Source organism: Delphinus delphis, chromosome 5 (assembly GCF_949987515.2).
Source record: "Delphinus delphis chromosome 5, mDelDel1.2, whole genome shotgun sequence".
NCBI lineage: Eukaryota > Metazoa > Chordata > Mammalia > Artiodactyla > Delphinidae > Delphinus > Delphinus delphis.
In genome coordinates this window covers 26,786,293-26,810,636 of record NC_082687.1, presented here as the reverse complement: position 1 = coordinate 26,810,636, position 24,344 = coordinate 26,786,293, and the positions used below count along the sequence as shown (strand labels likewise).

At 39.1% G+C, this 24,344-nt stretch overlaps 1 protein-coding gene and 1 non-coding gene across 3 annotated transcripts in view; one reads left to right on the top strand and one right to left on the bottom strand.

Annotated features, from left to right (window-relative positions):
* The window catches only part of EDNRA (endothelin receptor type A), a 61,008-nt gene extending 37,079 nt beyond the window's left edge, over positions 1–23,929 (bottom strand). For both annotated transcript variants that reach the window (XM_060012117.1, XM_060012118.1), the window contains exons 1-2: positions 23,634–23,929; positions 19,003–19,494 (exon numbers count right to left, since the gene is read on the bottom strand). In XM_060012117.1, coding sequence (XP_059868100.1) covers positions 19,003–19,422 — 420 coding nt within the window. In that variant the 5' untranslated portion in view covers positions 19,423–19,494; positions 23,634–23,929. The remainder of the gene's footprint in view (positions 1–19,002; positions 19,495–23,633) is intronic.
* LOC132426384 (U6 spliceosomal RNA) lies at positions 13,759–13,865 on the top strand. Its single transcript, XR_009519678.1, has one exon. It is a non-coding gene; the product is annotated as a U6 spliceosomal RNA (small nuclear RNA).
* Positions 23,930–24,344: the final 415 nt, after the last annotated feature.

Here is a 24,344-nt window from a genome sequence, read left to right as displayed (position 1 = left end):
GTTGAGGTGATTTTGAATATTTAATAACAAATTCATTAGGAAATAAGACAATTTGCAATAGCTGAGGTATAAAGTGAATTAGGAAGACCTGCTCAAGATGGCTGAGTTACCAGTCATGTAATGATGCTTCACATAAGAATGACGTGCATGTAAACAGTTCACCCACTAAAGTTTCAGAAGAGGGAAGGATGTAATATACTGCAGGGAAGTTAGAAATTCTGGCTTCCGGCTCTAGCCCTGTCAGAAATCTTTGGGCTTTGCCTTCCTCCTCTGCCATATAATCTCGTTCTGGCCCAACATTTCTTATCTCTAAATTCTCTGCCAGCTCTTAAATTGCACGATTTTTTTTTTTCATATCAGAACTCCAGTCTGCAGCTGGTTTCACTGAAACTATTAGCAACTCCATTTATCCCTAAACTCGCTTAACCTCAATCCCTCCCTTCATTTTATATGAATAATTTTGTCTTCCCAATTTCTCTTTTATTCTTCCCAACTATGAGTATTTTAGTCCTTTTTGCCTTTCTTTTTTCTACCCAATAGGATGAAGGATGTCAGTACCTGTGGAATCTCACAGGTGAAGTCTTGAGACTTTATTTACCTCGAATGTATGAACAGTATTTTATTCCTCTCCAGGGAGAAGCTAAGATATACGGAAAATTTGCCCAGTGAGCTATAAGCACCATACTGTAAACCCGGACTATAAGTAAAATGCAGGAGAAAACAGTAGGTAAGTGGCTATTTTAAGCTTCCAGTCAAGGGTCTGTTATAAATCATAGTGTAAAATTAAGAATTAAAAGATTTGAAAATGAGTTTGATCCTACTTTGTCTTATTTCCAGTCATTTGGAAATGAGATAACATTAAATTGTATAAGTCAAGAATAACAGATTTTAACCTAGTTTTACTTCTCAGTCTTGATATTCGACACATACTGTATCTCCATTATAAGTATTTTGTTTATTTTTAGTGCTACCTAGAACAGAAAACATACAAATTTGGGGTCTAATGTAATTAGCCTACTAATTAGCTGGGCTTCCTTTCCTAGACACTTGAGTAGTGAGAGAGACTTGTACCATTTCCTTGAGATTAGGGCCAATGTTCTATTTCCTTTTCATCTCTCTCAGAACACTTGGTACATTGTTTTACATGCAGCAATTGTCTAAGGAATATTGACTGCCATGAAAATCAGCGACTTAAGCAAATGTTATTAAGACAAGTTTGGTAAACAACATTTATCTTAGATATGAAAAATTACAGCATTTTAGACTTTGGACAGGTGCTTAGAGACCATCTAGATCAGTGGTTCTCTAAGTGTTGCCTGAGGACCCCTGAAGATCCCTTTTCACAGTTCAGGAGAACCTTTCATAGGACCTGCAAGGTCAAGATAACGCTGAGATGACTGCCTTTTCTACTGGTTGACATTTGCATTATTGGTGCAAACTGTTCTAAGAGTCATTGCATTCTTCGCCATCACACACTAGCTGTGGAAAAAAGTTGATGCTGCAAGTATAATGGTGAGGACTTCAGCAAGGTCATAGGCTACCACAGCAATATACAAACATTGGCTGCATTTGTATACACTAGAAATGAAAAATGAAATTGAGACAGTTCCATTCAAAATAGCATCAAAAAAAGAATAAAACACTCAGGAATAAATTTAACTAAAGAAGTGTAAGACATGTTTGCTGAAAGCTACCAAATACTGGAGAAATCAAAGACCTAAATAAATGTTTTTGCATTGGAAGGATGAGCATTGTTAAGATGGCAATTTTCTCTAAGTTCATCCAAAGAGTCAATACAATTCCTAGGTAAATTCAAGGAAATTAGCAAGTTGATCTTAAAATTTATATAGAAATGTAAAGGACCCAGAATAGCCAAAAATTTTTTGAAAAAAAAAATCCAACAAAGTAGGACTTATAGTACCTGTTTAAAAACTTACTATAAACTACAGTAATCAAGGCAGGATGGCATTGACATGACAATAGACACATAAGTCATTGGACTAGAAAAGAAAAGACAGAAATAAACCCTTACATTTATCATCAATTAAGTTTTAACAAAGGTGCCAAGGCAGTTCTTTGAGGAGACGATAGTCTTTTCAGTAAATGGTGTTGGGACAATTGGATATTTGTATGCAAAAAAGTGAACTTAGAAGCTTACCTCATATACTACACAAAAATTAATTGTGATCATAGATCTAAATGTAATGGCTAAAATTATAAAACTGTTAAAAAAACATAAGAGAATTTTTTGTGATTTTGGCTTAGGGAAAGATTTCATAGATATGACACAGAAACATGTCCATAAAAGAAAAAAATCTGATAAATTGGATTTCATCAAAATTTTAAAATTTTGCTCTTCGAAAGACAGCATTTAGAAAATGAAAAGAAAAGCTACGGAGTGGGAAAAATATTTGCAAATCATATATCTGATGAAGGATTTCCGTCCAGAACATGTAAAGAACTCCTACAATTAAAAAATATAAAGAGAAATAACATAATTAAAAAGAGTAAAAGATTTAAATAGACATTTCACCAAAGTAGAAATACAAAGAGCTAAGTACATGAAAATGAAAAATGCTCAGTATCATTCATCATTAAGGGAAAAGTACATTAAAGCCACAATGAGCTACCACTACACATCATTAGAATAGCTATAATAAAAAAGACTGACAACAATAAGCTGGTGAGGATGTGGAGAAATTGGAAGCCTCATATAATGCTGGTGGGAATGTAAATTGGTACAACCATTTTTTTAACATTGATATGATCCAGTGATATTATTCAGATTTCTCCCATGTTACTCATTGATTTATTTGTATTTATGCAATTTTATCACGTGTAGGTTTGTGTATCGACCTCCAGGCAAGACATGGAATAGGTCCATCACCACAAGGACCCCTTATAATGACCTCTTATAACCACACTCCCTTCCTTTCTCCCTTGAACCCCCTAGCCCCTGGCAACCATTAATCTGTCCTCCATCTCAATAACTCTGTCAGTTCAAGGATGTTATATAAATGGAATTATAGTATGTAATCTGTTGAGATAGGCTTTATTTTTTTCCACTCACCATGATTCCCTTGAGATTCATCCAAGTTGTTGTGTGTATCAATAGCTTGTTCCTTTTTATCACTGAGTAGTACTCTATGGAATGGATGTACCATAGTTTATTTAACCACTCACCCACTGAAGAACATCTGGGTTGCTTCCAGGTTCAGGCTATTACAAATAAAGCTACTATGAACATGCCTGAACAGGTTTTTGCATGAACATAATTTTCATTTCTTTGGCATAAATGCCCAAGATTGCAATTGCTGGGTCTTATGGTAATTGCATGTTTAGTTTTATAATAAACTTGCAAGGTCTTTTCTAGAGTGCTTCTACAATTTCTCAGTCTCACCAGTGATGTATGAATGATTCAGTTTCTTCTCATCCTTGCCAGTATTAAGTGTTGTCACTATTTTTAAATTTTATCCATTCTGATAGGTGTGTAGTGATATCTCACCGAGGTTTCAGTTCTGCATTTCGCTAGTGGCTAATAATGATGAACATCTTTTCATGTGTTTATCGACCAGCTTTATATCCTCTTCAGAAAATTTTCTGTTCATGTTTTTTTGCCCATTTTCTGCCTGGATTGTTTGGTTTTTTGCTGTTGAATTTTGAGAGTTTTTAATATGTTCTAGAAACTACTCCTTTGGTTAGACATGTTGATTGCAAATATTTTCTCCCAATCTGAAGCCACCGTAATGAGAAGCCCGTGCACCGCAACGAAGAGTAGCCCCCGCTCGCCGCAACTAGAGAAAGCCCGAGCACAGCAACAAAGACCCAAGGCAGCCAAAAATAAATAAATAATAAACTTAAAAAAAAAAAAAAAAAAGTAAAAGCAGGGCCAGGGCAGCGGGTGAGATGCCGCAGGGGTGGATAAACTTTTTCTGTAAATGGCCAGATAGTAAATATTCTGGGCTTTGCAGACCATCTGGTATCTGTCGAAACCATTTATGTAAGCAATGGGTATGGCTGTGTTCCAATAGAACTTCATTTATAAAAATAGGCTTTGGGCCAGATTTGGCTCATGGCTGTAGTTTGCCCACCCCTGGGTCAGAGAATCAGACAGGATCAAGCCGAAGCGGTGAGTACTCAGTGCTTGCAAATTAGGCCCTGGAATATTACCTTAATGTGCAAACTTCCCCCTGGATTTACTTCCCCTCCTTTACGGTAACCCAGGAGCTGGAGGCATTTTAAGGTCACTCCATGAAACCAATAAAAATATTACTGTGAAGGTAACTATTTCCTCAGAACAAAAAGCAGGAAAAATTTCAACAAATCCTCTAAGTTTAAAGGCACAACCGTAAGACTGCAAAGCCCAGTGTTCACACATTTCACAAAGTTCTGAATAACTTCTTGGCAGTATGTATTCAGGGCCTTGTAAGACCGCCATCGAATTCCATTTAAAATCTACTCAGTGGTTTTGATACATAAGACTTCTTTTATGTGATGTTGAAATGCAAATTTTGGTGTTGATGTTAGGAAGGATTTTCTTTTAGATCTGTCTTCGTATGCTACAATTTGGTAAATTCCTATAACAACCCTCCCTTACCATTTTGTCTTAGAATAATGCGGTAACCAGATTACAACTAAACCTCCAAGTTTTACCTAGCAACTGGCATCCCAAAATATGTCATTTAACAAAAATAACCTCAGAGAGATTGTCTGGAAAATTTCATCAATCCAACTGAAACTCTCAGAACATTTACTGTCTGAAATCAGTGCTTTTTAATCTGTGTTTCGTGGGGTGTTTTAAAGTTTTAAAATAAATGGCCATTTACTGCAGCAGTAATGGAAAATGCTGAAACCTAATTTTATTTCTGTGTCTCTTGAGATTAATTGGATTAATTTTGGTTTAGCTGTATATATTACTTTAGGAGAAGGAGAGATGACAGTTTTTCTGTTTTTAAAGAAAATGTTAATAGGTGTTTTACATTCAAAATGTTATTTTTTTCAGTAAAATTGTGTTCAATGGTCTCAAAAATTTCAACAGAACACTGGACTATAACATTCGCCTGGCATTCAGGCTAACTTGATGGAATATATGTATCCTCACACGGAATGCAAGCCACTCAGAGGCACAGCTGTCCTAGATTTCTTTGTGTTTTCTATAGACACTTAGTAAATGTGTGAGTTGATTTGGGGATTATCCAATATGAAGGCAGATAATAGATTTGCTTGAAAGGCCAAGAAGAATTATAATGAACAAAGTTCAGACATATGCCACGCAAGCCTTTAGAGCTTTTAGAAAAGAATTCTGTCTAGGAAATTCTGCCTAGTTCCCAGTACTGTACCATGCCCTGGTGGTTCTCCAAAATTACTGATCAAAATAGAAAAGGATTATGATAAAGATTTATGTTAAAAGCATATATTTAGTATATAAATATATATGTTGATATTTAAGTATTCATGATCAAGATTTATATTAAAAGCATTTATTTAGTATATAGGTATATATGTTGATATTTAAGTGTTATATATATTTATATATACATGTTAAGTTTTATATATCTGTATATATTTATTTTTTCGGTAATCTATATGCACACAAAAAGATGCATGTGAGAAGGTCCATAGATGCACTATTCATATGAGCTCAAAATTGGAAACTATTTAAATGCCTACCTAAGTAGAATGAATAAACGCATTGTGGCATTTTCAGACAGTGAAGTGCTATTCAATAATAAGAATGCATAAGCTACAACTAAACTCAACAGCATGGGTTACTCTCACAAACATAGTGCTGATCAAAGGAAGCCAGACAGAAAAGATCATACGTCATATGGTTCCATTTACAAAAAACACAAAAGTAGGCAAACAAATTCATGCTGTTAGAAGTCAGGAAAGTGGCTGCCTTGGGAGTTTGGGTAATTAGTGACCGAGGGACTTCTGGGTGCAGGTAATGTTCTGATTCCTGATCCTGGATACACAGATGTGTTCATTTGGTGAAAATTCATAGAGCTGACACTTAATGTACATTTTTTTGCATGTATATTACATCTCAATAAAATGTCGAAAATGTTTACGAAGTATTATGGCACTTAAATGATGTAACACTACCCTAAATTTTCATAAATTTACCTTCTATAAGAACATCAAATTTGTGGAAACAGAGGAAATAGGCAGAGAAACACAGCATTTGTGACATACATGACATCATTTTGAAAGAGAAACGCTGGAGTATTCTGAACATTTTTGTTTTGTGAAACTAAGCTAAAAGTTCACAGTGGCCAGATTTTTAAAAATACACAGACATTCTACAGAATTGCTTTATCTGAGATAAAACTCATGTGGGATGGGGCATAGTATGCTATTCAATATTTGGCAAAGAGATGTGTGCCCATTACCTTTTATATTTTGAAAGGAATGATTTTGGATATTTTGAACATGCTCAATATAGTTTGCTTTTAAAATTAGGGATATTAGGGACTTCCCTGGTGGTCCAGTGGTTAAGACTCCACACTTCCAATGCAGGGGGCACGGGTTCAACCCCTGGTTGGGGAACTAAGATCCCACATGCCGTGTGGCATGGCCAAAAAAAAAAAAAAATAGCGATGTTAATAAAGTTCCTTATTCAAATAGCTTCAGATTTAATGAAACAATTTCATTAAACTTCATTGTAATTTTTTTTTTAAATTGAGGATTTCTAGCTTATTTTATTTTATTAAAGTATAGTTAATTTACAATATTACATTGGTTTAAGGTGTACAGCATAGTGATTCAGTATTTTTATAGATTATACTCCATTAAAAGTTATTACAAAATAATGGCTATAATTCCTTGTGCTATACAATATATCCTTGTTGCTCATCTATTTTATACATAGTAGTTCGTATCTCTTAATCCAATGCCCCTATCTCCCCCCAAACCACTGGTGACCACTAGTTTGTTTTCTATATCTGTGAGCCTGTTACTGTTTTGTTATATACATTCATTTGTTTTATATTTTAGATTCCACAAATAAGTGATATCATACAGTATTTGCCTTTCTCTGTCTGACTTACTTCACAAAGCATAATATTCTCTAGGTCCATCCATGTTGCCACAAATGGCAGAATCTCATTCTTTGTTTATTGCTGAGTAATAATCCGTTGTATATATATACAACATCTTTTTTTTTTTAAATTTATATTTATTTATTTATTTTTGGCTGCATTGGGTCTCCACTGCCGCGCGCGGGCCCTCCCCAGCCGCGGCGAGGGCCACGCTTGGTTGTGGCGTGTGGGACCCCCACTGCAGTGGCCTCTCTCGTTGCGGAGCACAGGCTCCAGGCTTGTGCGCTCTAGAGCGCAGGCTCGGCAGCTGTGGCACACGGGCCCAGCTGCTCTGCAGCATGTGGGATCCTCCTGGACCAGGGCCTGAACCCGTGGCCCCCGCATTGGCAGGCAGATTCCCAACCACTGCGTCACCAGGGAAGCCCTACAACATCTTTTTTATCCATTTATCTGCTTCCATACCTTGGCTATTGTAAATAGTGCTGCTATGAACATTGGGGTTGCATGTATCTTTTCAAATTAGTATTTTCATTTTTTCCAGATATAAACCCAGGGATGGATTATATGGTAGTTCTATTTTTAGTTTTTTGAGGAACCTCTATACTGTTTTCCATAGTGGCTGCACCAATTTACATTCCCACCAACAGTGCACAAGTGTTCCCTTTCCTCCACATCCTTGCCAGTGTTTGTTATGTGTAGACTTTTTGATGATGGCCATTCTGACAGGTGTGAGGTGATCTCATTGTTGTTCTGATTTGCATTTCTCTAATAATTAGCAAAGCTGAGTATCTTTTCATGTACCTGTTAACATATGTATGCTGTCTTCAGAAAAATGTCTATTCAGGTCTTTGGCCCATTTTTTGACTGGGTTGTTTATTTTTTTGATATTGAGTTGTACAAACTTTATATATTTTGAATATTAACCCCTTGTTAGTCATATCATTTGCAACTATTTTGTCCCATTTCATAGGTTGTCTTTTCATTTTGCTGATAGTTTCCTTTGCTGCACAAAAGCTTTTAAGTTTAATTGATCTCATTTATTTATTTTTGCTTTTATTTCTTTTGCCTTAGGAGATAAATCCATAAACATATTGCTATGATTTATGTCACAGCATATTCTATGTTCTCTTCTAGGAATTTTATGGTTTCAGGTCTTACATTTAGGTCTTTAATCCATTTTGAGTTTATTTTTGCATATGGTGTGAGGAAATGTCCTAATTTCATTGTTTTACGTGTATTAATAGCTGCCCAGTTTTCTCAGCACCACTTATTGAAGAGACTGTCTTTTTTCCCACTTTATACTCTTGCCTCCTCCTTTGTCAAAGATTAATTGACTGAATATGTGTGTGGGTTTATTTCTGGGCTCTCTATCCTGTTCCATTGATCTGTATGTCTGTTTTTGTGCCAGTACCATACTGTTTTGATTACTGTAACTTTGTACAGTAGTATAGTCTGCAGTCAGGGAGGGTGATACCTCCAGCTTTGCTCTTTTTTCTCAAGATATTTTTGGCAATTCAGGGCCTTTTGTGGTTCCATATAAATTTTAGAATTACTTGTCCTACTTTTGTGAGAAATGTCATGAGTATTTAGATAGGGATTACATTAAATCTGTAGATCACTTTGGGTAGTATGGCCATTTTAACAATATTAATTCTTCCAATCCAAGAGCATGGGGTTTCTTTCCCTTTCTTTGTATCATCTTAAGTTTCCTTCATCAGTGTTTTATAGTTTTCAAAGTATAGGTCTTTCACCTCCTTGGTTAAGTTTATTCCTAGGTATTTTATTTCTTGCTTCTTTTTAAATATCATTTGAGACATATTCCCAAATGTCATCCATTATGCTTTCACATTACCCTTTTAATTCCTATGCATCTGGTCAACTCCTAAGGAGTTGATCTAGAAACTCCTTCAACTCCTAAGGAGTTGAAGATCTAGAAATGCAACATTTAGTTTTATCAATAAAACCAGGTGTTTGTACGCCAACTGAAACCTTGGAATAGCCATAGACACTCACTTTTCTGTCTCATGCCACAAATTGCCTAGCCTTTCCAATGATAACTGGATGAGACACCAGTTTGGCAAAAAGTGTTCCTCTGGGAAGATAAGCAGATATATATGTCTAGGCAGTCAGTCCATCAAAGAACTTAACATTTCTTTTCATTTTTAAAAAATTTTATTTTCTGGCTCCCTTCCGTCAATTGATCTCACCAACATGACAATGAGTATGGAATACAAAAATCTGTTTGACAGATGTTCCCATGCAATCTGCAAGACTTACAACGTAAATGCTATTCTGGAGAGCAACCTCTGTTTCATACACATCTTCCTTTATAGTGTGTCACTTCTGTCTTAAATAAGCAACTAAAGAAGTATTGGGTTTAATGCAGGAGAGAAAAGGGAATGACTATTTTTGAACACAGTCTTTGAAAATATATTTCTGTACTAGGGAGGACATCTGGATGACTATCAAGTTTGCCTTATGAGGCATATGGAAGAGAAGCAATGTGGCAGCTTAGCTAACAGCATGGCCTCTGGGATCAGACTGGATCCAAATCCTGGCTCTGCAACTCGCTAACTGTGTAGCCTTGAGGATATTCCTTAAACACCATGCCTCAGTTTATTCATTTTCAGGCAACAGTCATATAGGATAAGTTTACTGTGAGGATCAAATGAGTTAGCTTGGTACAGAGTAAATAGTAATTAGGCTTTAGGTCATGTTATAAATTGGTATACATAACATACTTTAAGACTGCATATTTTTCCTGCATCGATTCAGGAAATGCTTCTCAGCACAGTAGCTAGCATGTTTTTGTTAAAATGTAAACCAAATCATGTCACTCATCTCCCCATAACCTTCCTTTTTTAAAAAAACTAATTTCTTTTTGGCTGCTTTGGGTCTTCACTGCTGCGCATGGGCTTTCTCTAGTTGTGGCGAGCGGGTGCTACTCTTCATTCCAGCGCATGGGCTTCTCATTGTGGTAGCTTCTCGTTGCAGAGCACGGGCTCTAGGCACGTGGGCTCAGTAGTTGTGGCATGTGCGCTCAGTAGTTGTGGCTTGCGGGCTCTAGAGCACAGGCTCAGTCGTTGTGGCACACAGGCTTAGCTGCTCCGCGGCATGTGGGATCTTCCCAGACCAGGGCTCGGAACCTGTGTCCCCTGCATTGGCAAGTGGATTCTTAACCACTGCGCCACCAGGGAAGTCCTGCTCATAACCTTCTAAAAGCTTCCTATCTCACTCAGAGAAAAAGGCTAAAGGCTTTATAAAGGTGTATACATAGGGTGACCACGCTTCCTATTTTTTCCAGGAGTCTTGGTTTATGCCTATTGTCCAGATGCAATTATTGATAGTGTCTACTTTCACTCTCAAAGCATCTTGGTTTGGACAATAAATTATATGGTCACCTATTGTTAGGCCCCACGTTATCTGCTTCTCCCTATCACCTGCCCTACCCTAGTATCCCTGTGATCTCATCTGTTACTATTCTCTTCCTTCCACTCAACCACCATGGTTTCCTTGCTGCTTCTTTAACCCTCCAGGCACATTCCTGCCTCTGGGCCTTTGCACTTGCCATTTCCTCCGGCTGGATGCTCTCACTTTGGATAGTGGCATGGTTTGCTCCTTTTAAGTTCTAGTTTTTATTCAACGTCACCTTGTATTGAGCTCTTCTTCAGCCACTCACACTATGATGAATACCCTCTTCCTCTTCTTTTATTTCTCTTCCCTATTTTACTTTTCTCCTTAGCAGTTATCTCACATACTATATATTTACTTATTAACTTGCCTGTTGTCTTGTTCTTCTACTAGAATGCAAACTCCACAAAGACAAGGATGATTGTTTTTCTTCACTGCTATTTCCCCAGTAACTGGTATATACTAGGAGCTCAATAAATATTTATGAATGAATAAATGAAGAACATTCAGAGAAGAGAGACCTGATGTAACTGAGTAACCAAATAGCCAATCAGTTGCCCATCCGCATTAATTTCTAGTATAAAATTTGACCTAAAAAATATTGGGTTGGCCCAAAAGTTCAGTTGGGTTTTTCCGTGAGATGTTATGAAAAACCAAAATGAACTTTTTGGCCGGACCAATAATAGGACTCCCGTGTTTAAGATAAGTGTTGTGAGAAGCATGATTTGAGTAGATTCTGTTATCTATCCTAGTCTCCAAGTAAGTCGTGATGGCAAAAAATGTGGATGAAACTTTTAGAGAAGTTTAAATTATACAAAGTAACCTCTAAATTTGCACATCCACAAAAATGGTATTAAATCTGAGGGCACACTTGATTTTTCTTCTTGAGTTCAGGAACACTGGGGATTTCAAACCTTGCAAATTTAAATAAATATTTTAGAGCATGTGGTTTTGTAAAATCTTTGATGTTCAAATTTAAAAATAAGGCTATCAAATATTAACATTGAATGATACGTTCAGTTCTATTATTGAGTTTAATTGCAACTATTAACTTTATAATGAAGGAAAGTTTTTCCAAGAAAAACTAGACCTAGTTAAAAATAAAACTGTAGCTATAGAAAGCAGTTACTCTAGCTCTCAAGAGAATATGGTAGCTCCAGAAAGCAGTTGTAGAATTTCTGGCTGTATATCAAATTTATTTTGACAGAATTTCTTAGAACATTCCTTATCTAACCACTCTAGTCTTCAAATCAACTTCAGAGACAGTAAACTTCATACCTCTTTCATTTTAGTTCACACATGCTTTACACGAACTGTATAAACTTTGTGTGATAATAAAAAAATAACACTCACATGCTAGCAACTCAAAAGATAAAGACACTCTAGAAATATTTCAGAATAAAATAGCCAGGACATCTGCTTTTACTGCACAGAGTGCTGGAATTACTGCAACATTACACACACACACACACACACACACACACACACACACACACACACACACACACACAGTGTGTATGTGAAAATTCTTTTCTCAAAAGTAAAACATTTATGCATCACTATTATACAGCAACCTCTTCTGTGATCTGAAGTGTCTGATGGAGGAATATCTTCAACCACGATGCTTTACACAGCCCAACACCTTCCTAATGAGAAGGGGACTGAATCCATCTCTCCCTCCTCAGCCATGGGAACGATCTTGCAGTTACGGATGGTTTCCATCCCCCATCCCTGAAACGGGAATAACTGTGCTGTGAACCAAATGCTGAGGGTTAGCCCAGTAACCTCACATGAGAATAATTACTTAACAGGACCATGAGAGAAAGCAATGAGGTTCCCAGACACAGGAAACGAAAAGTCAGAAGGGGAGGTAGAGTTGGAGAGGGTTCTGAAGCCTTTCCAGACAGCAACTTCCTTATAACAAACAGCAAGTTGGGTAATAAATGTATCACTCTGTTATTTTATATGTACATATATCCTTAAGTCAGCTGGTTAGCATAATGAACTTTTGCTTGTTCATTGTGTGAATGAACAGTGTGCTTGTTCAGTGTGCTTGTGTTTTAGCCATGCTAGAAAATCAACATGTTTCCTGTTCTCTAAATTAGTAACTAAAATCGTCTGTGATATGAATGTTCATTTTGATATTCCAAATCACTTGTAGGTTTAATATTTCAATCAAAACCACAATTACAACTATGCTCAAAAAATGCCTATTGCACAGAAATCTTGAAAAGTGACTCTTCAATTGGTTATATGTACCGGAGAGAGAGGAAATTAAACAATATAATTCCGGAACCACAGAACAAGAACTCTTGACTTCTAAAGACAAAGGGACAAGGGGAAAACAACTCTAGGTTGACAGATTTTTCACAGATTTATGGACCCTGAGACATCCCTGGTCTGCAGGAAAAAAGTAGAGATTCAGTGAATTCAAAAAGCAAGTCTGCCTTTAGATCCGGAATTGCATGGGAGAAAAACATTCTTACAGAGGCAAACAGAGCATTTGAGCAAAATGAGTATTTTGCTCACGCATCAAATATTTTGAAAGCTGGGCACAGTGCTGGATGTGGAGATACAATGATAAATGAGAATCATGGCAGCGTGCCTCAGGGGACTTGCAGTCTCGCGGGGCAGACAGGCAAGCGAATTGGCAGGCACAACAGAGCGTGTGTTAGATGCTCTTAGGGGGTTACTAGAGGGTGTCATGGGAGCACATGAGAAAGGCACTGACCTAGTCTATGTTAGGGATACTTGCCAGACAAAGAGATGCTTCAGCTGAGATCTGAAGAATAAAGTAGAATAAGCCAGAGAAGGCATGAGGGAAGATATTCAAGGTAGAAGGATCATCTTGGTACTCTTGGTTAGCTGGAGTGAAGAGGGGTAGATGAAAAACATGAAGAGAGAGGTGCCTGGAGATGAGGCAGGGTCAGAGCTATCTAACAGGACACGATGAGCTGGAGTGCAATGCACCTTCAAGGGACAGAGAGCTTGGTGAAGGGACAACATTTTCTCTCTTAAAATTCAGGGAATACAGTTTCTATACCTACTTTTACGATTATAGCGCTATTACTGGAATACCTGAGAAAGGCTTGTTTTTATTTGCTTGATGATGAGTAAAAGGCAAACATCTATCACATATGCAACGGTGTGTAATTGGATCAGCTTGGGGGAGTAGTATGTGCAGACCACAGATAATACCCTATGCCTTGTCTGTAAACAAAGAATCCCTCTGACAAATCAACATCATCACCATCATCAATATTTTAATTTGAAGGTCTCAGAAAAATCTGATTACAAGTATATTTTAGTGCTCCCTTCAGGAGCACATATACTAAAATTGGAATGATACAGAGAAGATTAGCATGGCTCCTGGGCAAGGATGACATGCAAATTTGTGAAGTGTTCCCATATTTTTTACTTATCTATGAAACAGAAACAGACTCACAGACATAGAGAACAGACTTGTGGTTGCCAATGGGGAGGGTGAGTGGGGGAGGGAGGCACCGGGAGTTTGGGGTTAGCAGATGCAAACTATTATATATAGAATGAGATAAACAAGGTTCTACTGTATAGCACAGGGAACTATATTCAATATCCTGTAATAACCTATAATGGAAAAGAATATGAAAAAGAATATATATATATATAAATGAATCACTTTGCTGTACACCAGAAACTAACACAACATTGTAAATCAACTCTACTTCAATTAAAAAAAGAAGTTTTAATCATATCAAAAAGCATTAATTGAACAGCTACTATGTTTGAGGCATACAACTTATATGTTGTGATATGTGTTTATCACAACATATATATGTGTTTCTTGATGTGTCAAGAAACAACTTTTGTATGGCTGCCCCAACAGGATGGATCCCAGTTGCACAAGATGTCAAAGGCTGTGTGAATATGGAGATAAACTGGCTTTGTGTGAATGTCTCTGGTTTCCACATTGCTCAGATCCTCTGCCAGAGCAACATATTGGGAATCTTGGCTTTTCATTGCAAAATATTCCTGAAAATTTCATACAGAAATTTTGTTTATTTTTCATTGTTGTCCTCAGGAAGAGGTGGTTGCTTAGAGTGGACTAAAATAGTCAACAGCTGATTACTGGATGTATCACTGGCTGCTTCCTTTGTTCTCAGAGATCTGCTTTACCCCACACATTAAGTGGAGACATTATTCATCTACAGTATTATCTATGACGTCACTGGTTCCACCTCCCTGCTGTGCCAACATTTCTATGTCAAGTCATTGGACTCAACTGCCTCACTCTTCCCATGACCATCATTCTCATCCTCTCCATTCTACTTCTCTCCTACATATATTTCTCCACACTTCTGTTTCTACTTAAGAGGCTAAGGTGCAGTGGTTTATGGGCATATCCGTGTGCACATCTGGGTGACAGTTATCTTGAAAGCACATGACACCAAACTTTGGCCCACCCATGCACAAACATCACTTTTAGGGTTTCCACTCTATTCAAAATTAAAACCCATCTCCCTATAGGTGACACTCTAGGGCATAAATAAATCATTAAAGAATATGATTATTAAATTCTATACTTCTAATCTATATTGGCATTTAGTCATTGGGGGGCATTTTTGGATTCTAAACACAGATACAATGCTTTAATTATTTTGCCATTGTAATGAATGTAAATATTTTGTATGCAGATTAATCTACTTGCCTAACTTTTTGCATTCCTTGAAAATTCAGCATATCAGATAGTGTAATTTCTTGACAAATTGAATCCATCATCAGTTTGGGTTACAAGTGTGAACATTTGAAAGGGTCTACTAACTCCTTTTCCTTCCTCTCTCCTGGTTTTGTCAGTCTGCTCATGAAATTAATGATATGTTTTTTGCACAATTCCAAATTAGAGTAATCCTTTGATAAATAATACCGTTTCTTTAACATTGCCATTTGAAAACCAAGAAGGTAATTGGCATTTATTTGCATCTTTTGGTTCCTTCTGTTTTACATTTTATTGTCTCAGACTGTCCGATTTTTATCACCAGGTAGTGTATGTGTGTGTGTGTGCACGTGCACGAGTGTAAACAAGGGCTAGAGGAATTTCTCTCCACTTTCTGGGTTATTTCTTCTCTATGAAATGTATATAACTCCAGACCTAATTCATTTTTTAATTTAGGATCTGTACATGCTTCAGCAGCAGCAATTTGGCGACTATATCCAGCCTCTCTGAGAATGACATTTAGGGCAGAGAATGTTACTTAGGGGTAATGATGACATTCGGACAAGAGCTGCGCATGCGTGTTAGGAACCAGTAAGAAGCAGGAGCTCTTGGGGGTTTCTGAGCAGAGCAGCACTCGATAAGTACAAGCAAAGTCCAGTACAGCCTGGCAGAAGAAGTCCTGAAGCTATAGAGATCAACTAGGAAACTTGGAAATTCAGATGTGTAGTGAACCCCTCTTCCATGCCCACAGACGATCCAAAGCTACCCAGCACTAGCTGCACGGGATAATGACAGAACAGAAACAGCCTAGCCGTCTGATATACTTGCTGCATTGATTTTCAGTTGTGTTTTACAGCATATCAATATATGAAACAGTTTCAGTACAACTCTTTCAAAGTGAGAGAAAGATAATAAAATGTGAATAGAAAGAACACTTTGTCATGTGCTCTCCTTTTTCTTGTAATATTACTAGAGTCTAATTAGCAAGTCTCACTTGCCCCAAGATTCAATCTTCATACTACTTTCACTCACTCTGACTCTAACCTAGCTCAGTGCAATGTTCTCCCTCTGGAGACACCTTAAAACTGAGTCTAAAAGCAACTGATAGAATTGTTAAACACAACGACCTGTGCGATTTGAAAACTTATCTTTCTTTGACGAACACAGCAGATCTTTTACACCATTCTTCTTTCAACCTAATTCTAATAATACGGGAGATAAAGAAGCTTCATGCATCCCTTTAATAGAATGTTCTTCAAGTCTATGCATTTGTCATCAGTACCTAAACATAATGGTAAAGTGAGACTGGATGGCTACTACTTTGCCCTGCAATGCAGAGGTAGCTTGACATGGTCAGAGGAATCCACAGGTCTGATATATGAGACTCCAAAGCATCAGACTCTTAGAGCAGGAGGCAGCTGTGGAGAAAAGGCATGAGGACCTAGAGCACACATTGCTTAGAAGGATTTCTTTTGACTCTCCTGGGCAGAAGTCAGAGAAACAGTAACATCTTATGGTTTCCTAACCTAGAGGAATGGACTGCCAGGAGGAAATAGAAATAACGCTCGAATATTGTGAGGCTTTTCTGTTCGCTCCAATGCTTTTCTCTTTTCCTCTGGAAGAAGATTGAAATGACTAAAGAGTATTTATTTCTTTAACCCCAAAGGTTTACTTTCTAAAATTAATGTTGGTTAAAGGACTCACTACATGAGTTTTAGAAAAACAGGAATTATACAAATGTACTCCTGCTATGAAAAAACACATCAAACTGTCCACGTTGTTGAGAACTACAATAAGGTATATAAAGTATTGGATTCCCAAGATGGAAAAATCTTAAGGTCAAATAAGGAAGTGTCAGTTTTTTTCCATTGTTGTATGAATGTAAAACAAAGTTTTATTGGAATTTTCACCGAATTTGGAGATATTTCAGATGATCTGACTTAAAATGTTGCTACGGAATAGAAATGAAGTTTAGTCTCGTGAATAGCAGGTAGCACCTCAAAGAGATAAGCAAGGCTCCTTCTCAGCAGATACGGTTATGTCAAAAGCTGCTTTTGCACATGGTCAAATGGGAATTGTTAATCAGAGATGGTTATGTTATTTTCCCGAGCCATAATGGGTTGGTTAACTAGTTGTGTAAGTGTGAACAGAAAATGTTTAATACCCCGCACCGTGATTGTGAGTGAGTCAAGTCAACATTTTCAAATCTCTTATTAAAGAGAGATGTCCCGAGGAAGTCGTGTTGAGTATGTGTAATATTTCACTAAGAGAAAATCAAAACCTTTTTAAAAGAAAAAAAGTTCTGTAGCATATGCTAAATATTTAAAATTATTTACATATTTTCAATTTTGCCTCCTAATTTGGTTCTGAAATCCTGCTTTGAGTTCAAACAGAAAACACATGTATTCATGCTCTTCTGTGGAAAGAGATGGTATGTGATTTAAAAATTTTTTCTTTTTTAAAAATTTTTGGCCATACTGCGTGGCATGTGGGATCTTAGTTCACCGACCAGGGACTGAACTCATGCCCCCCGAGGTCACCACTGGCCTGCATTGGAAGGTGGAATCTTAACCACTGGACCACCAGGGAAATCCCTTAATTTCCCCAATTTTGTCTAATTTCCCCAATTTTGCAAACAGTGTATTGGAGTAATTTTGAGATGATTTTTCCTTGTAATGTTCAAAATTTTCATCATTGTTTTCATCTTTATGGTTAGACCACTGCTTTTTCTGGTAGGCTAGTATCATTTCACCACAGTTGGAGTGTATCTACTTGAAACCAAGATGCTACTATTTCACTTAAAACTAATCATGTCTTCAACTGACAAACTTCCCATTTCAAGTCATAGTTCAGAATATTCTTGCTCAGAATAGTTTTGTTTCTACAGATAATACATAGAAGACAAAAAACTAAAGGCTGAGGAAAGTGCTTTCCCTGTGCTAGGAATAAAGACATTCTAAAACATCTGACACAGATGATGAAATTTCATTTGAATTTTAGCTCACTTGAATTCTTGCAGCAATTTCCCCCACACAACCACTAGACCAAATATGGAATAACTGATTCCTTTTGGCTTTAGTTGTTTTGGTACTAACTAGTCCCTAGAGCAAGGTGATCACACCAACGGTGGGTGAGTTCTCTTCCTCTCCCACTCAGGCTCTAACTTTGATTGTCTTTGGATCCTTGTTGCCTAGCTCTGCAGCAGGCACACAGTAGGTGCTCCTTGAATGTAAGCTGAAGCAATGCGGGAGGCAACAGTAAACTGATGCTTAGTAATGCTGCTCAATGAGGTCACCACTGGCCTGCCATCTCGTGCACCCGTTATCCCTAAGTTGCCCTAACTGCGGAAGCCAGCATGACCTTTGCCTTCAATCATCCAGACAGTCAAAATAAAATAAGCCCTTCTCATTTCAAGCCGTACTATGGATATCGGGCTTCCGAATAGCATCACATTGAAAAGGTAACCGAAACTGAAGATAAATTTATTTTAAGTACTTTTTGGGCTCAGCAGGTCTTACCCTGGAAATGGAATGTCAGAAAAATCCAGTGATCTTCCCCAGATTGCCCATCTACCCAGCCAGCTCACGGCTGGCATGAGAATCCCATTCATGCAAGACCATGACTTTGAAGAGTCATCCCTGAAATACTATTTTGTTAACAATTAAGTTAGAAAGTCAGTGTCACATTTAACAAACAATAAAAATTTCAAATGTCACCCAGTTTTAAGAGAGCAGAAATGGCTCTCAGTAAAAACACAGACTGAAATTCCAAAGGACAGAAAAGTCTGCAGCACCTCTCTCAACTGTGGAATCAGAGCATATGTTCCAACCTGCAAACGCATTTGTGGTTACTTCCTACCTTAAATACATTGATAGGGAGATCAATGACCACATAGATAAGGTCTCCGAGGGCAAGGCTGGCTATCAGTGCGTTGGGGCCATTCCTCATGCACTTGTTCTGGTAAATGATCCTGAGCAGGGTTGCATTCCCCACCATTCCCACGATGAAAATAGTACACGATATCACAGTGTTAATGTATTTGAAAGCTGAAGTAATCTTAGTCTGCTGTGGGCAATAGTTGTGCATTGAGCCATTGTTGGGGAGGGCCAGATTCGTGGGTCTATGTGTGGTAACCATGAAGCTGAGTTCTGTCCCACGAAAAGTGGTGAAATCGTCCACACGGGTGCTTAGATTTGTGCTGTAGCTCTCAGGATTATCACTGACGACACATCCAACCAGCGCCAACCCAAACAACACCCTGAGGCAAAAGGTTTCCATCTTGATGCAAATTTGAGGAAAGGTCTCTTATTCTTTTGCTTTGACACCCTCTTTTTTTTTTTTTTTTTCTACCTGAAAAGAGACAAGAGAAAAAATAATTTTGGTTACAAATTCCAGCTGCCAATAAGACTGTAGTCAATGATAATTACTGCTTCAATTAAAAAGCAGGACGTATCTGGTAATTAGATAAGATATATCTCTGTCAGGTTACCCCATGGAAGAACAAAAGAAGCAAAGATCAAAGCTCTACTAGGGCAAGTTATATCTCTGTATCCTGTCTCTGTCTCTGTCTCTGTCTCTCTCGCTTTTGTCCACAGCTATACTTACATCTAGATTATAATATGAGGACATGGCAGTTTTTCCTTCGAGTAGTAGAGAAGAAGTTACATTACACCTAGGCTGATAGCCTGAATTACAAAAAACCTTCACGAGTTGAGATAACAATATTTTAGTTATTAACAGAAGAGAAGAGACATTATATGCTGAGTGAAAGTTATGTAGTATTAAGGCATAAAATCACCAAATTCTGTAATTAACAATTCAGTATTCCAACATGTGTGCTGTTTTGCCAATGGCAAATAACGAACATGAAAATAACATGCAGCTCAGGTAGCCATTTGAAGTGTTATGAAATGTTCATTTAAAAACAGAACTCTGATTAACACCATCAATACAATTAACAATCTTAGTCATTTAAAAGTGAGATAGTTGATAAAGACCAAATATTTATTTTATTGAAAACCTGGATGATTACTGTGTACAATCAACATCTTCTGACAGGAGTTTTTCTGCTTTTCCATTCGTCAGAAATTATTATCAGGATATATGCCAATGAATGAAACTAGGAGTAATAGACTTTCTCAGGCCAGGCATACTATTTGGTTTTCCAAACATCCTTTATACATCCTTTAAACATCCTTTATAGCTACATTGATTATGACCAGTCACTGTGCTGAGCACTTCACATGCGTGATGCCCTCTATTCCATACAATGACCCTCTGAAGGAGTTACATGGTTCCATTATAAACACAGGGAAACACAAGGTCAAGTAGCTTGTCAAGGCCGTAGCTGGTGTGGTGCTTCTGTGATTCAAAGGCAGGTTAGTCTGACTTTGAGCCTGAGCTCTTAACCACTAGACTGTACTGTCTCTCATTCTCATGACTTCTTAGCATCTAAAGTGTTTTAACAATGTTTCCAGCGTTTTGAAGAAGCAATAGACTTTGGAGGTTGGTTAGATATTTTCAAAAGACCATTTCATTATTTTGTTTTGTTTTGTTTTAGTCACTTGCAGAGAGCAGTGGTCCTTCTTGTTCAGGAAGTCTAGGTTTCTACTTGAAGAAAAGATGCTGGGAAAATGAGGGAGGTTGGTGGTAACACAACAATTAAAGGTAAATAAAAACGGCTCTTCCCATTTTAATATTTTGTATATTTTCTGTGAATTTTTGTGAATCTTTAAAATGAAGGCCATAAGCTCATTTATGATGATGTGGTGTGTGTGTATGATGAATACACCCAGGTCACAATTTAAATTTTAAGAATTGTGTCCTTTTGAGTCTATTCATGGTTGATATGAATTTTGATATGAACTTTTAGGAATTTTGACAGTTATCTTGGTTATCAACAAAGTTTAGGACTTAGTCGATATATGGATGAAATAAGATTTATTCAAGTGGTACAGAAGGTCTAAAATAAATATAAGGTGCAAATACTGCATACTTCTGCCTTCCCCAGAGATTTCCCCCCAGGAACCTGAATTAATAATAACATTTTACGTATAGTATTAATCTATTATATACAGTATTTGTTGTCAGACTTGAACTTTACAACTCTAGGTAAGCAGGGACAATATCATGAAGATACTGAGCCTTGAAGAAGTTGTCACATTTTTGTGGCCAAGAAATGGCAGGACAGGTAAAACACCTCACTCTACTTTGCTCATAAGACTTGACTCAGTCAAGTCTTAAAATATCAATTTTTCTAAGCTAGGGGCATACAGTTCTGCCTAGACTTAATTATAAGTAGTTTGCAGGGTTTTTTTTTTTCCTGCTTCTTACAGTTTGGAGTATTTGACCAAATGTTGATAGACCTACGACACGCCGCTATTTCCATTCCACCGTGGAGACCAGAACTCTAAGAACAAAGCATATTGTCATCCACCCCTTCAGATCAGAGATGGTAAAAAGGAAATCCTTCAGTATTTTGTGCTGTTTAATGACTAAAGCCTCCCAGTTGCCCAATAGGAATGAACCTTCAGAAACAGTTTTCTTAAAAGTAAAAGAGAGAAGGCCTTTTCCAGAAATGGAATGGCTCTTTGCCCATCAGTCTGCTAGGAGGCTATTTCATGAACTGACCTGGCTATCTATGGTGGGTTGACACCACTCACAAAAGTACCACTCGTGTTTGAACGTCAGCACATTGGTTTGCTTGGTGAGCTGATTACCTCAGGGGCTGAGAAGTCTTATCAAAGCTGTGGGTTCTTATCAAAGTGTGCGCCAGCTACCATGAAAACCACTTTCTTTCTCCTCCAACAATGACGCCACCACAGAAATCATTTCTGAAGACATCTCTTTCAGCTCTCTACACATATGAAGCTGCAGAACTAAGGGATACCTGGCAAAGGCACGTGGCTGCCATGCCATCATTGGGTGAAAAATACAAAACCAAAGGAAAAAACCCTTTCAAAGGCATGTTCCTCCAAGCTTATTTCTCTAAGTCACACTGCGCTTCAGATCATCAGTCATAATCAGTCATAGCTCTAGTGAAGCACCTCAGGTTCAGACCTGAAGGACATGGTTTATAGATTCAGCATTCTTCATATTTGGGGTCTAAGGATTTGCTGGAGTTCAAAAGCTACCATTAAGGGCTTCCCTGGTGGCGCAGTGGTTGAGAATCCGCCTGCCAATGCTGGGGACACAGGTTCGAGCCCTGGTCCAGGATCCCACATGCTGCAGAGCAACTAAGCCCGTGCACCGCAACTACTGAGCCTGTGCTCTAGAGCCCACGAGCCACAACTATTGAGCCCACGTGCTGCAACTGCTGAAGCCCGCGTGCTGCAACTACTGAAGCCTGCATGCCTAGAGCCCGTGCTCTGCAACCAGAGAAGCCACCGCAACGAGAAGCCTACACCGCAGTGAAGACTAGCCCCCCACCCGCCTGTGCACAGCAACAGAGACCCAATACAGCCAAAAATAAATAAATAAAATAAATAAATTTATTTTTTTAAAAAAGCTATTATTAAGCAAGAGGACTGAATCCTTTGTGCTTTAACAGTTTAACATCTCAGACTTCCAGGATCAAAGTTCACTCGTAATTAGCAATTTGGAAATTCCGACCTTACCCACAAGGCAAGCGTTTAGAGCAGGTAATTTACAAGAAACGACTGCCAAGGTGTTTCTCAATTACTTAACACAAAACAGAGGGAATGGGAGGAGTCGTAAATATCTACAAGAGGAGGAATAAACCAAATAAACTAGGAACTTCGAAATAAGTTTTTTTGGTGGGTCTTGCTCGGTGGGTAAGAAATTAGTAACTCTCCTGACTGACAACGCCTGACTTTAATATGCCTCCCAGCCCACCCCCCTCCGCCGTCTGGTCTATCCCGGAACGCCATTAGGATGGTGTAAACGGAGGCTGATTATCGGGAAACAGCCCTTGTACTCGGCACGTGAAGGGCAACAAGTGTCCATGAAAGGAGGGCACAGAACAAAACGCCCAGACCTCCAAGGGCAGGTTTCCAAACTCATTGCCCTGGGGGTTTTCCAGACACATCTGTTCCTCACACCCAGTGTCCTTGGCTACCCTTGGCATGCCCCGGGCGTGCGGGAGAAGCAGGCTGCGGGGCAAACTTCACAAGTAGGCTCTTGAGTCAACAACAAGGGCGTGAGGTTCCACAAAGTTCTCGCAAGCCTCGGGGAAAGGGAGACCCGGGGAGAACTGATGGTTTTCTTTTGACTAAAAATCCGACGCCCGCCTGGGAAGGCTGAGGCGCTTTGGATCAGTTTGCCAAACCCCCAACGTACCCGGAGCGCACCCCGACCAGGAAAAGCGCCCGCGCCGCCTCGCGCCCTCTGGCAGGTGATGCCAGCCCTGGTGCAGGAGGTGCAGGCGCCGGGCTACAACGCTCCAGGCTCGCCTCTCCTCCCGACCGAAGTGCCCGCCGGCGTCTCCCCTACCCAGCTCGGGACCCCTAAAGAAAAAGAGTTGCACCGACCGTGGAGCTCAGCGGGCGCGGACGGCTGCCCGGTCCGCGCGCGGCGCCTGGGCGAGAGGAAGCCGAGACGGCGAGGGTGGGTGGCGAGTTTCCCGGGCTCCGGCGCTGCAGCGGCCCCGGCTGCACCGCTGCCTCCGCTTCGCAAAACTTCCTGGGCACGGCTTCTCTGGGGAGGTCCTCCCCGAGCCGCCCGCCTCCGGCCACCCGGTGGGATGGAGCGTCTCCACCTCCCGTCCGCAATCGCCAGACCAAAGGGATGACTGTGCGCGCGCACGAGGACTCGCAAGAAAAGGAAAACTCCGGAGGAACACGCCTCCCGTCTGTCCTCCCCTTCTCCCAAGGCTCCCAGACCTTCTACTCCACTCTAGGGCGGCAAGAATGTCCAAACCTTCCAGCCCTCCAGGGATGCAGCCACTATAAAGCACTAGGCTGCCGCCCCCTCCCAGGCCCTGAAGGGTAGGAGTCTTTTTAACTATTTCCTTCCTGAAATGAAAGTGGTTGTGAGGGGACGGTGATCGAGGAGGAGGGTAGTTTAACAGACAAGACTCAGAACTGAGGAAGGCCTTGCAGAGAAAACTTTCCTTTCCCATTAAGTGCAGGCAGATTTGATCTGGAGGGAGCAACTGCAGAGTCAGGATCCGAGCATGGTTTCTGCTCTGCGTTCCCTGCCCCTTTGCTTGTCTTGTACGTTCCCCCTTAAGCTTATAGCAA